We start from the raw sequence: 13,000 nt of genomic DNA on the forward strand, positions 1-13,000 counted from the left end.
ACATCTATTCTTACATAGAAGTATCAAAGATATGGTGAAATCGCCTCCTCTAAAGTTCCAAATCAAGTACAGATGGAGCAGTCTGCCTGGACAACACAGAAAAAGGATACAAATGGAATCACAAGCAGACAAATGCCATCTTTAAATGTGTGTTTGCACACACACACAGAGAGAGAACTGTATGTGAGTGCCACATATAATTGTTAACCTTATTTAATGTATTTGGCCTATAATTTTTGTTTATTTCAACTATGCAAGAAAATCATCAATGGAGAAAATTACTAATCATGCATTAAGAGAGGGGGAACTGCAGCATTTCAAGGCAAGCTTGGTTAAAAATTCCAGACACATTTCAATCCAGCACTCTCGCCTGACAGCCTTTCAGGATTCCTGTGTTGCTTAAACATCTCAAAAGAGTCTTCAGTAACGGGAACAGAATTTAAGCTTCTGTGTCAGGCCACAACACAGTTCTCCTTCATCACTATATCAAGATACATATATAGAATTCTCTAAAAAGTTACGAAAGCCAAGGTTAAAAAAAAAAGAGTAAATCAAATACTTCTTTTTGGACTGAAATAGATCATCTTGACAGCTGCTCTTCTGTCTTTGAAAAAAGACAGGATATATAAAATAAATACAGGCTGCAAAAATATTAACAAATTGTTTTAACTGTTTGTAATATCCTGGACTGTCTGTGTTTTTTAAAAAAGAAAAGAAAAATACTAAAATCTTTTTGGATTCATATTTGCTTAGTATGGGATTTCCTGGACAGCTAATAATCACTCAGATAATTAGAAATAAGAGGAGGAAAGGCAACATTTATTTAAAATTTGGACTTTGAGCTGCATTTTTGTAAAGGCCTGAACAGGAAACCAAGGCTCAAATTCAAAGCAAGAAATTTATTTTCTAAACAATTCTGAACATGTATATATTTATTTCACTTTTCAGTTCACTCATTGAACCTTCGTTGTAACACTCCAGTTTTTTCCTCAAGCATACAAAAATATTGTAAATGCCAAATTATCTCACAGATATTGCCCCCCACCCCTGCATTATAGTGATACTTGGCTTCAGAAGTCAAAGCTTTTTATGAGACCTGTTGCTAATACTAGTACCACCAAATGATCTCATCTTTCATTCTGGCTAAATTCCAACATACAATTTCATTAACCCAGGTACTGCAGGTGATAAAACTCATTTTTCCCTAAAGAGACAGCTAAAAAGTACCAGTTATACATTTATGAAGTACCAGCAATCAAAATTATGGATTTTCTAAAAGGTTTTTAACTACTTTTATTGAAAGGAAAATCGCTGTCTCAGACTTTTGTGACACTATTGCTAATAATAAATTTTACCATTTAGACATTGCAATAATGTGGGAGATGGTGTCAGGTAAAAAAAAAAAGTGAAACAAAGATGATCCTTGTCTTTTAAGTAATGCTTTCTTATTAGATACCGGAAATTAACAGTGAGAAACATAAACCAAACACCTAAACCTCTCATGTGTGGTTATTAAAAAAACAACAGGTTTAGTTCCAAGTCCATATACAGCATGCAAAAATATCCTGAGATATATATTACAGAGATGTGAATTTACTTTTTGTTCACTTGGAACACTAAAAAAATTTAAACAATGACTAGGGATAAGGTCTCTAATTCTTTTCCTACTTAGAAAAATGTATAGAAAGGATCTATCCCAGATAGTATCTTTGGGCCACTTTACTAAAAACTTTTCATCTTAATATTATATACATCACTAGAGGGCAGTGTGGTATTTAGGCCACTCTGACCTTTTTAAGCATAGAAAGTTTTGGAAAGGTCTTGAACTTCCGCACAGTGTCAGTGAGGTTAATAATGTTGCTGTAAAAACCTGTGGCATTCAAATCTGAAGTCCAATTCACACATTTGACTAATGGGAAATACAATGAAGTATTCCCCCCCCCCCCTTTTTAAATCCGTATGAGTTAAGGTATATTCATACTGAACAGACTACATGCAGTTCGGTCATCTTGTCAGCATCTATAGTGGATTAATAGCATGAGACACCTCTAGTCAGCCATCTATTTTATTTATGTTTGAAGAAGTGAGCTAGCAAGGGCCACCATGTATTTGAATTTTAAAACCATACATATCTTTAACAAGCTTTCCTTCACTATACCTTCCTCCTCTAATGTTGCACCAATTCTATGAGAAACCTCTCTGTTTTGTTAACTCTAAAGGTAACTTCAGCTCTAAAACTTTCTGACGTGCAAATAATAGCAATTAATGCATTTGAAACAATTTACGATTTCCGGCCTTCCCTGAATGTGTATGAGCATATACCTGGTCTCTTTAATGTGTACTTTTTCCTCCTCAAAACCACAAGCATAGTTACTGGAATTTCATGTGGAAGTGCTTAAGGGGTTGAAAGTTAACACCTTTGTGAGCTGAGCAGCCTCGCAGTTGCTGCTAAACAAAAGCCTCTTTTAGAAGCTTTCCTGAAATGTTTTCTTAACATGTTCCAAGTAGTTTTAGGCAAGCAACTAAAGTAAACAAGATGTTACCATGATAAAAACACTTGTGAAAACATTACAGACTGTGTCAAATACGTTTCTTTCACATAAGCCTTCCTTAGTTTTATTAAAAGTTAAATTCACATGAAACAGATTACCAGGAAGCCTCCATCTACCACTGGCACAAATCTCAGATTTTTTTTTAAAACAATACAATTAGATGTGTTACTCCTTCTGCAAAACAGTTCAAAATCCCAAGTGTGCACACATACATTCAGTGCTATGTAAGGTACAGATTTCTGTTTCAAAAATTATTTGCTCATATGAGACACTAATATGTGTGCGTGGAAGCACACATGGCAAGAAAGTATATAAAAATAAATGATGTTGGATCATTTGGACTTCAACTCCCAGAAGCCTCAGCCATGTTGGGCAATAGTCTGGGATTCTGGGAGCTGAAGTCCAAAATCTCTTAAAGGGCACAGTTTGGGGACCACTGCTCCACACGACATTTGAAAAGCACTATCACAGAGACAACAGGTTAATCTGGCAATACATACGTTCGTAGATTCATTCTCCTAAGAGGATTCTAAGAACATCATAATGGGTCACATGGAATAAAACAACTATGAAAGTCTCTCCCAACTACACATTCTAAGAGTGCCATACAGCTGGAAAACAAAACAAATAATCCAACAAGTCTTCATTTGTTCCCCATCCTGATTTTTCCAATGTCCTTTCTGGAAAGTTTTTATAGTGTGCTAACGGTTCGATTATTGCAGTTTTCCTCATCTTGGGCATCATACTAAATTATGGCTTATGACAGATACCCATGGTTAGTAACCACACCATGTTTCAGCTTCCAACAGGCAAAGTATGTTTCAGAGCTGCTTGCTTAATTTTCTCCTCTTTCTCTTCAGCAATCAACTTTGAAAGTTGATGTCTCCATCATTAACAAATCTCAGAAGACTGGTATGTCAATGGCCTACAAATTTAGTTTTAAATGTTTGACATATTTCAACATCATGACTTATAAATGACTAGGTCACAGATCTCACCAAACAATAATTTGGCTTCCCAAGCTATGGTTTGTCATTGTATCTGAATGGTGAATATTGGCATTTCCTCATACAGACAAGATATTTGGGGGGGGGGTGTGGTTTAAGGTTTAGGAATGCTGAAAATATAAACAAATAAACAGTTATTTCAAGTTACCAGTATGTTGCTTGTTCTGTTTTTACAGTTGGACACTTCCCTTATGTGGGGGATCCATTCCAGACCCCCCCCATGGAAATAATGCGTTTGAAAACAGCATTACCTCTTCCATCAAACAGTTTTCAGCATAAGCTGAAAGCCGTCTATAGTGTATTTGCTCTGCACATATTATTCTGAAATCCTTCTTGTGGTACACTATGGATCATATCAGGAATATACATTATTTGTTAATGCAAGATACATAATGTATGTGGCAGGCGTTTAGGCACAGATTCACAGCAATGGCTGATGGTATGCTCTAAACATGTCCTCATCTTTGCACCTTCTAGTGCAGGGATGAGCAATCCTGGTAGCAATTTTTTGCCTTTGGGACCCTCAGCAATGGTGGGTGGGGAATGCATATTGATAAAAATGCCCCTAAAATCAAATGTTCACAATAACAAATTGGAGGGAGCTCCATTCCTGGTGTTCAGAACTGAGCGTCTTTTAATGACAAACAGTGCAGGCAGGTTGTGACCTAGTTAAAAGACAAATTACCAGTTCTGGAGGTTTGTAGGGGAAGCAACACACCCTTTTATTTGCCAGAAAAAATATAAATCTGGTGGGCAGGGAATGTGGCCTCAGGGATGTACTTTCCCCTCTGTTATAGAGCTTTGCTTCTTCTGCTGTCCACCAACATGAGAGGTTCATCCATTCGGGAAGGCTGTATAGAAATGTTATAAATGAACAAGAAGCACATGCATCTTGCATTATACCTGGACAGAAAGCAGCCTGGAACCAAGCCTCTGAAACACGTGGACTGGAAAGAAAGAAAATACTATATGTACTTGTTCTGAGATGTGCTTTGCTGCAGGTCTTGGGAGCAGCACAGATATAAGAAATCAGTAGTGATTTATCAGAAATGTGTGCCCCCTTCTATCTGCCCTCATGTCTCTAGCCCCAAAGTGTTTTCAACTGTGTGATTGACAGCAGCCTCTCTGTTTAAAAAGAAGAAATTCAAATGGTTTCTCTGCAAAGTGTATTATGTAGCATAAAATATTGTTTTGAGAAAGAACACACAGCTCTGTTGTAATAGTAAAGAACAAGGCCATTTTTCCACAGCAGGAAAAGTGGACTTGTTTTTGTTTTTATGTTACCTGTGTATTCTTGGCAATGCAGGGTGGCTTTGGTTTCATTAGATTTAGCAGAATCACATGCTGGTAGCAGTTAGCTCTAACTGATGCTACCACGGCATGGCCATCAATGGCTGACAGAGTAAAAGCGGGGAATGGGGGAAAACCTAACAGACCCTACTTATTTTGAAAAGAAATAGGGAAATGAATGTCTACAACAGACTATGTATGTGCTGATATTGATAAGTCCCCTCCTGTTAGTTGTGAGCAAAAGACAACTGGGATTGTTACATGCCTTTTAAAAAAGATAAAGACACTGTAGTGTTCTTCATCTTCAGAAAAAGCACCACAAACTGATCATAGTGTATCAAACCTCTTGTTTCTGATTTAGTACTAGCTCTTATATTTCTTTCTTGGAAGAATGCCTATTGCATTGCACTGTATTGGCTTCTGTATCTCGCATTGTTTCCCCAAAGCCAAGTGGGACTCAAAGTGGCTTACAGAATGAGAAGAAATAAAAGCAAAAACACATATAAGTAAAAACAGAGAAAAGTCATTTTAAAATGCAACTAACTACACCTATAGAAGTTAAAAGCCTTTGAAATATACCCATTAAAAATCAGAACATAAAAATAATTCAACACTCTAAGAAAACCCTTGTCATTGTAAAACAGCGATAAAAAGCCTCTTCAATTTTCTTTTTAAAGGCCTTCATCTGCCACGAGGAGAGGGTCAGTGCAGTCTGCCCAGGAAGGGAGTTCCAGAGCCTGAAAGTAGCCACTAAGGAGATTATCACATAGACAAATAACTTGACTGCTCTCTAACGGAATGCAAGGAGGGTGTGAGATACTCACAGGTATTATCACTAGTAACTTGCTGCATATTCCGCCAGGCAGCTGCATCCCGAGTCCCTGGCGTGCTTCGCAAAGCTCCCGGCTTCGAAAAGCAGCCTCTGAAGCATGCCTGGGACCTGGGATGCAGCCGTCCAATGGAATCGGTGGCGAATTACGAGTGACAATACCTCCCTGCATCCTGCACCCTGGCTGCATCCCATTAATGAATAATCGGGTTATTTGTCCGTGTGATAATCTCCTAAGAAAGGCCCCTTTCGTATTCCCACCAGACCTTGATGATGTCCTCCACACTTCCTTTTGCTGAATGATGACATGACTATCTAGAACTTTTATTAATATTCTTGTAATATTCCAGGTTTGACCATATAACACCCATGTTAAAATCTCTTCACTGGCTGCTGATCAGCTTCTGGGCACAGTACAAGGTGTTGGTTATTACCTTTAAAGCCCTATATGGCTTCGGCCTGAGTGACTTGCGGGAATGCCTCTCCCTATACGTATAATCTGCCCTGCACACTCAGAATATCTGGGCAGTATTTATTAGAGCCACAAACAATTAGATTAGTAACAATTTCCCCAAAAAACTTTTACAGCTGCTGCTCCAAAATTGTGGAATAGCCTCCTAGAGATCCATCTTATTAGTTCCTTAGATGCTTTCAAGAGGGCAATTAAAACAGATCTCTTCCGACGGGCATAGCCGCCTGACCTTATATAAGAGATACTGCTCCACGCCTCTGACTATGATTGTTTTGTAACCTTATTACTGTTGCTATTAATGATAGAGTTGGTTTTCCAACTAAAATTTTTATTGTCATGTTTTATTTTTTTGGATGTATTTAGGCTGTGATCCTGCCTCAATCCAACTGGGAGAGGCGGGAAATATAAATAAACTTCTTCTTCTTCTTCTTCTTCTTATTATTATTATTATTATTGAAAGCTCCATACAAATTAAAATTTGAGAGCCTTCTCAGTGGCTGATCCAACCTCCTGGAATGCCCTTCCATGGGAGGCTAGGCTGGTCCTCTCCCTGTTTGTCTTTTATTGGCAAGCAAAAACAGTTTCATTCAGGCAGGGTTTTAATAGGATCTCTTCACTGGCTGCCAATTAGCCTCCGGGCTCAATACAAAGTGTTGGTTATTACCTATAAAGCCCTACATGGCTTGGGCCCGAGTTACTTGAGAGAACGCCTCTCCCGACACAATCAGCCTCGCACCCTCAGAACTTCGGAGAATTACATATTGGAGTACCCTAAGGTGAGACTTGAATCAACTCACCAAAGATCCTTCACAGCGGTTGCTCCAAATTACTGGAATAAACCTCCGGAAGAGATTTGCCTTAGTTCCACCTTGGACGTTTTCAAAAAATCTTTGAAAACACATCTCTTCCATTTAGCATACCCTCCTGACTCTTCCTGAGAAAACTACCTCCTCATAAAAGTTACTTCAAGATGCTGGATCAAGATTAGATATGATGCTTTTAAGATGCTATTTTTCTTTGTACTGTATTTTACCGTATTGTAATGAATATTTGATGTTGTGAACCACTTTGATCACTTTGGAAAGGCGGTATATAAATAAAGTTTTTATTTATTATTTATTTTAATACACAATCATGGGATGGCTTTTATATGGGGCATTTGTTATATAGGATGAGTATTGTAGTTTGTAATTTTTTAAAACTTCTATTATAAAGCCTTTTAAAATGCTTTTATTTGTGAGCTACCTTGGATCCCTTTCATAAAAATGAAATAAATAAATAAATATGTGCAATTGTTGCATTCTCTATTAGGGATGGGGAGATGGGATTGAATTTTAAATTTTTGGCAACAGGGATAGTTGAGGTCATTATCATGCTCTTGCTGATTCAATGAATGTTTTGTGCACTCAGCCTGACATCCAGATATGTGTAACAGTAACAAGTTAATATAGCTTGGGTGTGATAGGCAAAGAAGTCATAGAGAACATGCTATGTACATTTCACATTATTCAACAGAATGTATGCCAACATACACTGAACAGTACAGTACACTGAACAGAAAGTCCACACACTTCTTTCATGGCAACACCAAAGGAGTAGGACACTGTTCATAGATGTTAATGGTTTGCTCTGTAAGTAGAAACACCAGTAAAGCATTGTTCAGTATGAGCTGGCATACAGTAAACTGTACCTGATTAATTCCAAACCTGTTAAGCCAAAGCTTCTCTCTTGATCTAAACTGGAAAAGATAACATACTTCCTATGAAAACTCTGTGAGGCCAGGTAACATTATGATGAAGCTCTAGCTACAAGCAACTATTACAGTGAGCTAGTAGCACACAGGACAAACCCACCAGCAGACTTGTAATGTAATGTAATTGTAATGTAGATTTGCAAGTCTAAAACAACCATTGTGGATTTAAGATGGAAAGGGAAGTTTGAGTTAAGTCAAGGAAGAGCTGGCAAAAACCTATCGGGAATATTTCATGTAAACTTGTCCCTCTGTATTCTCTAGGGTTAGGGGCACAAGATCCCCGTGAATATGGGAAAACTGCAAATAACAAAACCACTATGTTTTTACCTGAGAGGACACCTATCTAGGAATCTTTAGGGTCCTCCGGGGCAACTCTGTGGTCAATGTCTGACAGACATAGACCATAGAACTGGACTGGAGGAGCTACAAATGCCAAGTAGAGTATTCTCTCTAGGTCTTTCATTGCAGCTTTTAGTTAAAGTTGACTATAGAGTTGCAATGGAGGACCAAGATATTCCTAGAGAGAACACATCACTCAAATCCGCGAATAATCAAATCCGCAAATATCAAATCCGCAAATATGGATGAGCGCACTTCTCAATAAAGAAAATTGTGCACATGACACTTGATTGTCTCACAGACTGCAGGCAAAACAAATTCTCAACTGTTCATATGAGTGAATGAGCCACATAGAATACTCATACAAATATGTGTCTTTTTCCTGTGGTCCCTTATTCCAAAGCATATGTAAACCGTATTTCACTATTATGACTGATGTGTTTATGACACCAGCCCAGAAGTAAACAAGAGGTATGGAATTGTCACAGTTCTGCTTTTCCTATCAGTTATCAACTCTATAAGCTTTGTAATTGAATTACAAGGGGATGTTGCAGAATACCAAATAATGTATGCTTAAATGCTCAGTAACACATAAAATGCACACTACTGTGTGCTGAAATCACTGCACAAACAGTATGCACTAGCCAGTAAAGCAGCTTTATACCGGATGTAAAACTGTTTTTCTTGGCAGTAGAGAGTGTCTGCATCAAACTACAGGGGCTCAATTAGTGTAATTAGAATTTAATTTTAGTAGTGTTGACTTTGCTCATTAATTAGTTATCTGACACAAATTAATTTTGCATGAAATTTTGCCAGTCTATGTTCAATAAAAGCAGGCTAAAATTACAAAATCCATTAAATAAAAAAGCTAAATTATGACGCAGTTGCTCAAGCCTCTATGCTATGTCTAAGGTTCATTAAAACATATGTAATAAAATGTGTACATGATGGTTAGCACAGTACTATCATGAACCCTACTGGATGTTATCCACACACGCTACATAGAAGAACTGTGCTGAATCAGGTCTTTGGGCAGTCACACCTAAGGGTTCTTTTGTATAGGATTGACTGTGGATAGTGAAGTTCACATGCTATGTGGATTTACCATGAGCATTTTTGAAGAGAAGTTACTGACAGCAGGTGGTACTTCAACTCATTCTAGAGTAGGATCATATTTCATTAATTTTTTGAAATGGAAACATATACATATACATATATATATTCTTACTTTAGAAAAGACTGGAAATCTTCGCATACCGCTTCACAGCCTGGCCATTTGCATACTCCGTGCCCATAAAGTGGATGGCTATGACAGTGCTCTTCATGGGATAAACTGAGGGAATGAAAGGGAGAAGGAAGTGAAAAAGCATTATACTGTGATGCCTTGAAAGAATTCACTTTGCTCTGGTGTTGAAAGCAAAACATACAGGTATAATACATACACAAAATGAAATACACAGGAACAAACAAGTCATTTTGTTTCATGAAGCCCTCCTTTGAGCTTTACAACAGAACTGTCACAAGCCTTACAGCGATTGCAACTGACAGGTTGTGTGTGTCTGATTAATTAATTAGAATTTTTGTAAAGTACTGAAATAAACAGAGGAAGTGAATGTTGGGAACATTTGACAGTGCAGCTTGATGTCCTACTTGATACAAAAAATATTTGAACACAGTATATTTACATGAGATAAATTCGGCTGGAAAAATGACACTTGCATTTTGAATATAGCAATTCAGTATCTTAAAACAATCTTCAGGACTGTCAGTGCACCAAAGAACTATGTAAAAAAGAAAAAGAAAAAATAGTACACATTTGAGCACTGCTTCTTCTGATGTTAAGGCTTTCTTTGTAGCCTTATTTGTACTTCCAATAAAATATTTCCCAACTATAAAATTCATTAACATTAACCTAACATTAATAATTAACAGTTAAGAACTACAACAATGCTTTCTATAATTCAAAATACAGTTTTTAAAATGTGTGTATTGGGGGGGGGGAATCCTCCTGAACATGAAAGAGTTAAGTCTCTAGCAGGTTTCTAATCAATATGTAATGATTTGGCTGCACTGATCCAAGTCATGAGATGCTTTGATCCAGGCCATGTGGTGTTCAGGGAAATGTATCTGTTGCATTAACTGATGAACCATGTTCCGAAATATCTTTAACTCAGCTCTGGCAAAAAATTTCTTAAGCAACAAAATTATTTTTTCTGATCATTTCTATAACCTTCAGTGACTTTTTATAAACATGAGATTGTCCTAAGGATAATTCTTGCCTTCATCATTATCTTAATTTTTAATTTTTTAAACTTAATCCTTTTTATGCAACAAAATTCAGAATAAAACAGTTATAAAGTGATACATATCTACATGGCATTGTGAAATTTTAATTATGAGTAGGAGTTGAAAACCCAGATTTTCTTTAGTTATATTCAACACGTGAATATGAGTGTAAAATTGAGGATAAACAGTTATTGTATTATTACTTGTATCATGGTTTGAGGTTCCATGAAGGGGGACTTTCGGAAAGGGATGGGTTGCATCTCACACCAGATGGCAAAAATGTTTTTGCCAATTGTATCAAAAATTTGATCAGGACGGCTTTAAACTGAGTTGTGTGGGGGAAGGAGAAAGTATTCTAGAAGGCATAAGGGTTGGAGAAAATAGTCAAACTGTCATAGAGGGAACAAAACAAACAGTGCAAGGACCCAAAAGTGGGAGACAAAAAAACTTGCACAGGCAGCAAGTCAAAGGGAAACATGGTCTTTGATGTCTCTACACTAATGCACAGAGCATGGGAAATAAGCAAGATGAACTTGAACTCCTTCGGAGAGAAGGAGTTCAAGCCGCGCCGAGGAGAGGTCTGGTTTTCCTCAGTCCAAAGGGAGTCCGCGGCATTATCCGACGTCTCATGAGTCATCGGATAATCCGGAAGTCGGATAACTGAGACACGGATAACCGAGACTCTATTATATGATATATTTAATAGGCCTCACTGAAACCTGGTGGGATGAGTCTCATGATTGGAATGTAGAAATACAGGGGTATAACCTTTTTAATAGAAACAGGCTGAACAGGAAAGGAGGAGGAATAGTCTTATATGTCAGGGACATTTACACCAGTGAAGAGATCCAGGACATCAATCCTGGAAACCAGGTGGAGAGCATCTGAATAAAAATTAAAGGGGAGGGAAACAACAGGGATGTTATTGTGGGAATATACTACAGACCCCCAAGTCAGACTCAGGAATTGGATGATGTCTTTCTAGAACAGATGACCACACACTCAGAAAGGAGAGATGTAGTAGTGATGGGTGACTTCAACTATCCTGATATTTGCTGGAATTCAAACTTAGCAAAATCCTCAAGGTCTAGCAAATTCCTCACTTGTTTTGGAGACAATTTCATTGTCCCAGAGTTGAAAGAGGCAACAAGGGGATCAGCTATTTTGGATCTGATCCTAACCAATAGGGATGACCTTGTTAATGGGATGCAAGTGATGGGATCCTTAGGTGGGAGTGATCATGTTCTCCTGGAGTTTGTTATATAATGGAAAGGAGAAGCCAGGCATAGTCAGACATGTATTCTAGACTTTAGGAGAGTGGATTTCAGTAAACTTAGAGAAATACTGGGGATAATCCCATGGTCAGGAATACTAAAAGAGAAGGGAGTTTCTCAAAGAGGAGATACTGAAGGCACAATTTCAAACAGTTCCAGTGAGGAAGAAAAATGAGAGATGCCTCAAGAAACCAGGATGGATGACTAAGGAACTTTCAACTGAGCTAAGTTTTAAACGGAACATGTATAAGAAATGGAAAAACAGGGAAATCACTGAAGAGGAATTCAAAGAAATAGCTAGCACATGCAGGGGTAAAGTCAGAAAAGCTAAAGTGCAGAATGAACTCAGGCTTGCTAGCGAGGTTAAGAACAACAAAAGGGTCTTTTTTGGGTATGTCTGCAGCAAGAGGAAGAAGAAGGAAAAGGTAGGGCCACTGCATGGAGAAGATGGCAAAATGCTAATGGGGACAGAGAAAAGGCAGAATTACTCAATACCTTCTTTGCCCCTGTCTTCTCAGAAAAGGAAAAGGGTGCTCAACCTGAGGATAATGGAGCAGAGGACAGAATAGGGGAATTTCAGCACAGAATAAGTAAAGAGATAGTACAGGAATACCTGGTTAATCCAAATGAATACAGTATAAGTCTCCAGGATCAGATGTACTACCCCAGAGGATATTAAAATAACTGGCAAATGTAATATCGGAGCCATTGGCAATCATATTTGAAAACTCCTGGAGAACAGGAGAAATGCCAGCAGACTGGAGGAGGGCAAATGTTGTCCCCATCTTCAAAAAGGGGAAAAAAGAGGATCCCAACAATTATCGTCCAGTTAGTCTGACATCAATACCAGGAAAGATTCTGGAGCAGATCATTAAACAGAGAGTCTGTGAGCATCTAGAAGACAATGCCATAATCACAAAAAGTCAACATGGGTTTCAGAGAAAGAAGTCATGCCAGACAAATCTAATCTCTCTTTTTTTAATTTAAAATTACCAGCTTGGTAGATGAAGGGAATGCTGTGGATACATTGATTTCAGTAAGGCTTTTGACAGGGTTCCCCATGACATTCTTGCAAACAAACTAGTGGAATGTGGGCTAGACAACTGTTACATGGATTTGTAATTGGTTTACTGGCCAAACCCAAAGGGTGCTCAACAATGGCTCCTTTTCATCCTGAAGAGAAGTGACCAGTGGGGTT

At 37.9% G+C, this 13,000-nt stretch overlaps 1 protein-coding gene across 18 annotated transcripts in view; it reads right to left on the reverse strand.

The window, feature by feature from the left end:
- The window catches only part of FOXP1 (forkhead box P1), a 705,387-nt gene that overhangs the window by 65,244 nt on the left and 627,143 nt on the right, over window positions 1–13,000 (reverse strand). For all 18 annotated transcript variants that reach the window (XM_042452066.1, XM_042452083.1, XM_042452065.1 and 15 more), the window contains one exon: window positions 9,471–9,575. In XM_042452066.1, coding sequence (XP_042308000.1) covers window positions 9,471–9,575 — 105 coding nt within the window. The remainder of the gene's footprint in view (window positions 1–9,470; window positions 9,576–13,000) is intronic.

Source organism: Sceloporus undulatus, chromosome 2, assembly GCF_019175285.1.
Source record: "Sceloporus undulatus isolate JIND9_A2432 ecotype Alabama chromosome 2, SceUnd_v1.1, whole genome shotgun sequence".
Classification (NCBI taxonomy): domain Eukaryota; kingdom Metazoa; phylum Chordata; class Lepidosauria; order Squamata; family Phrynosomatidae; genus Sceloporus; species Sceloporus undulatus.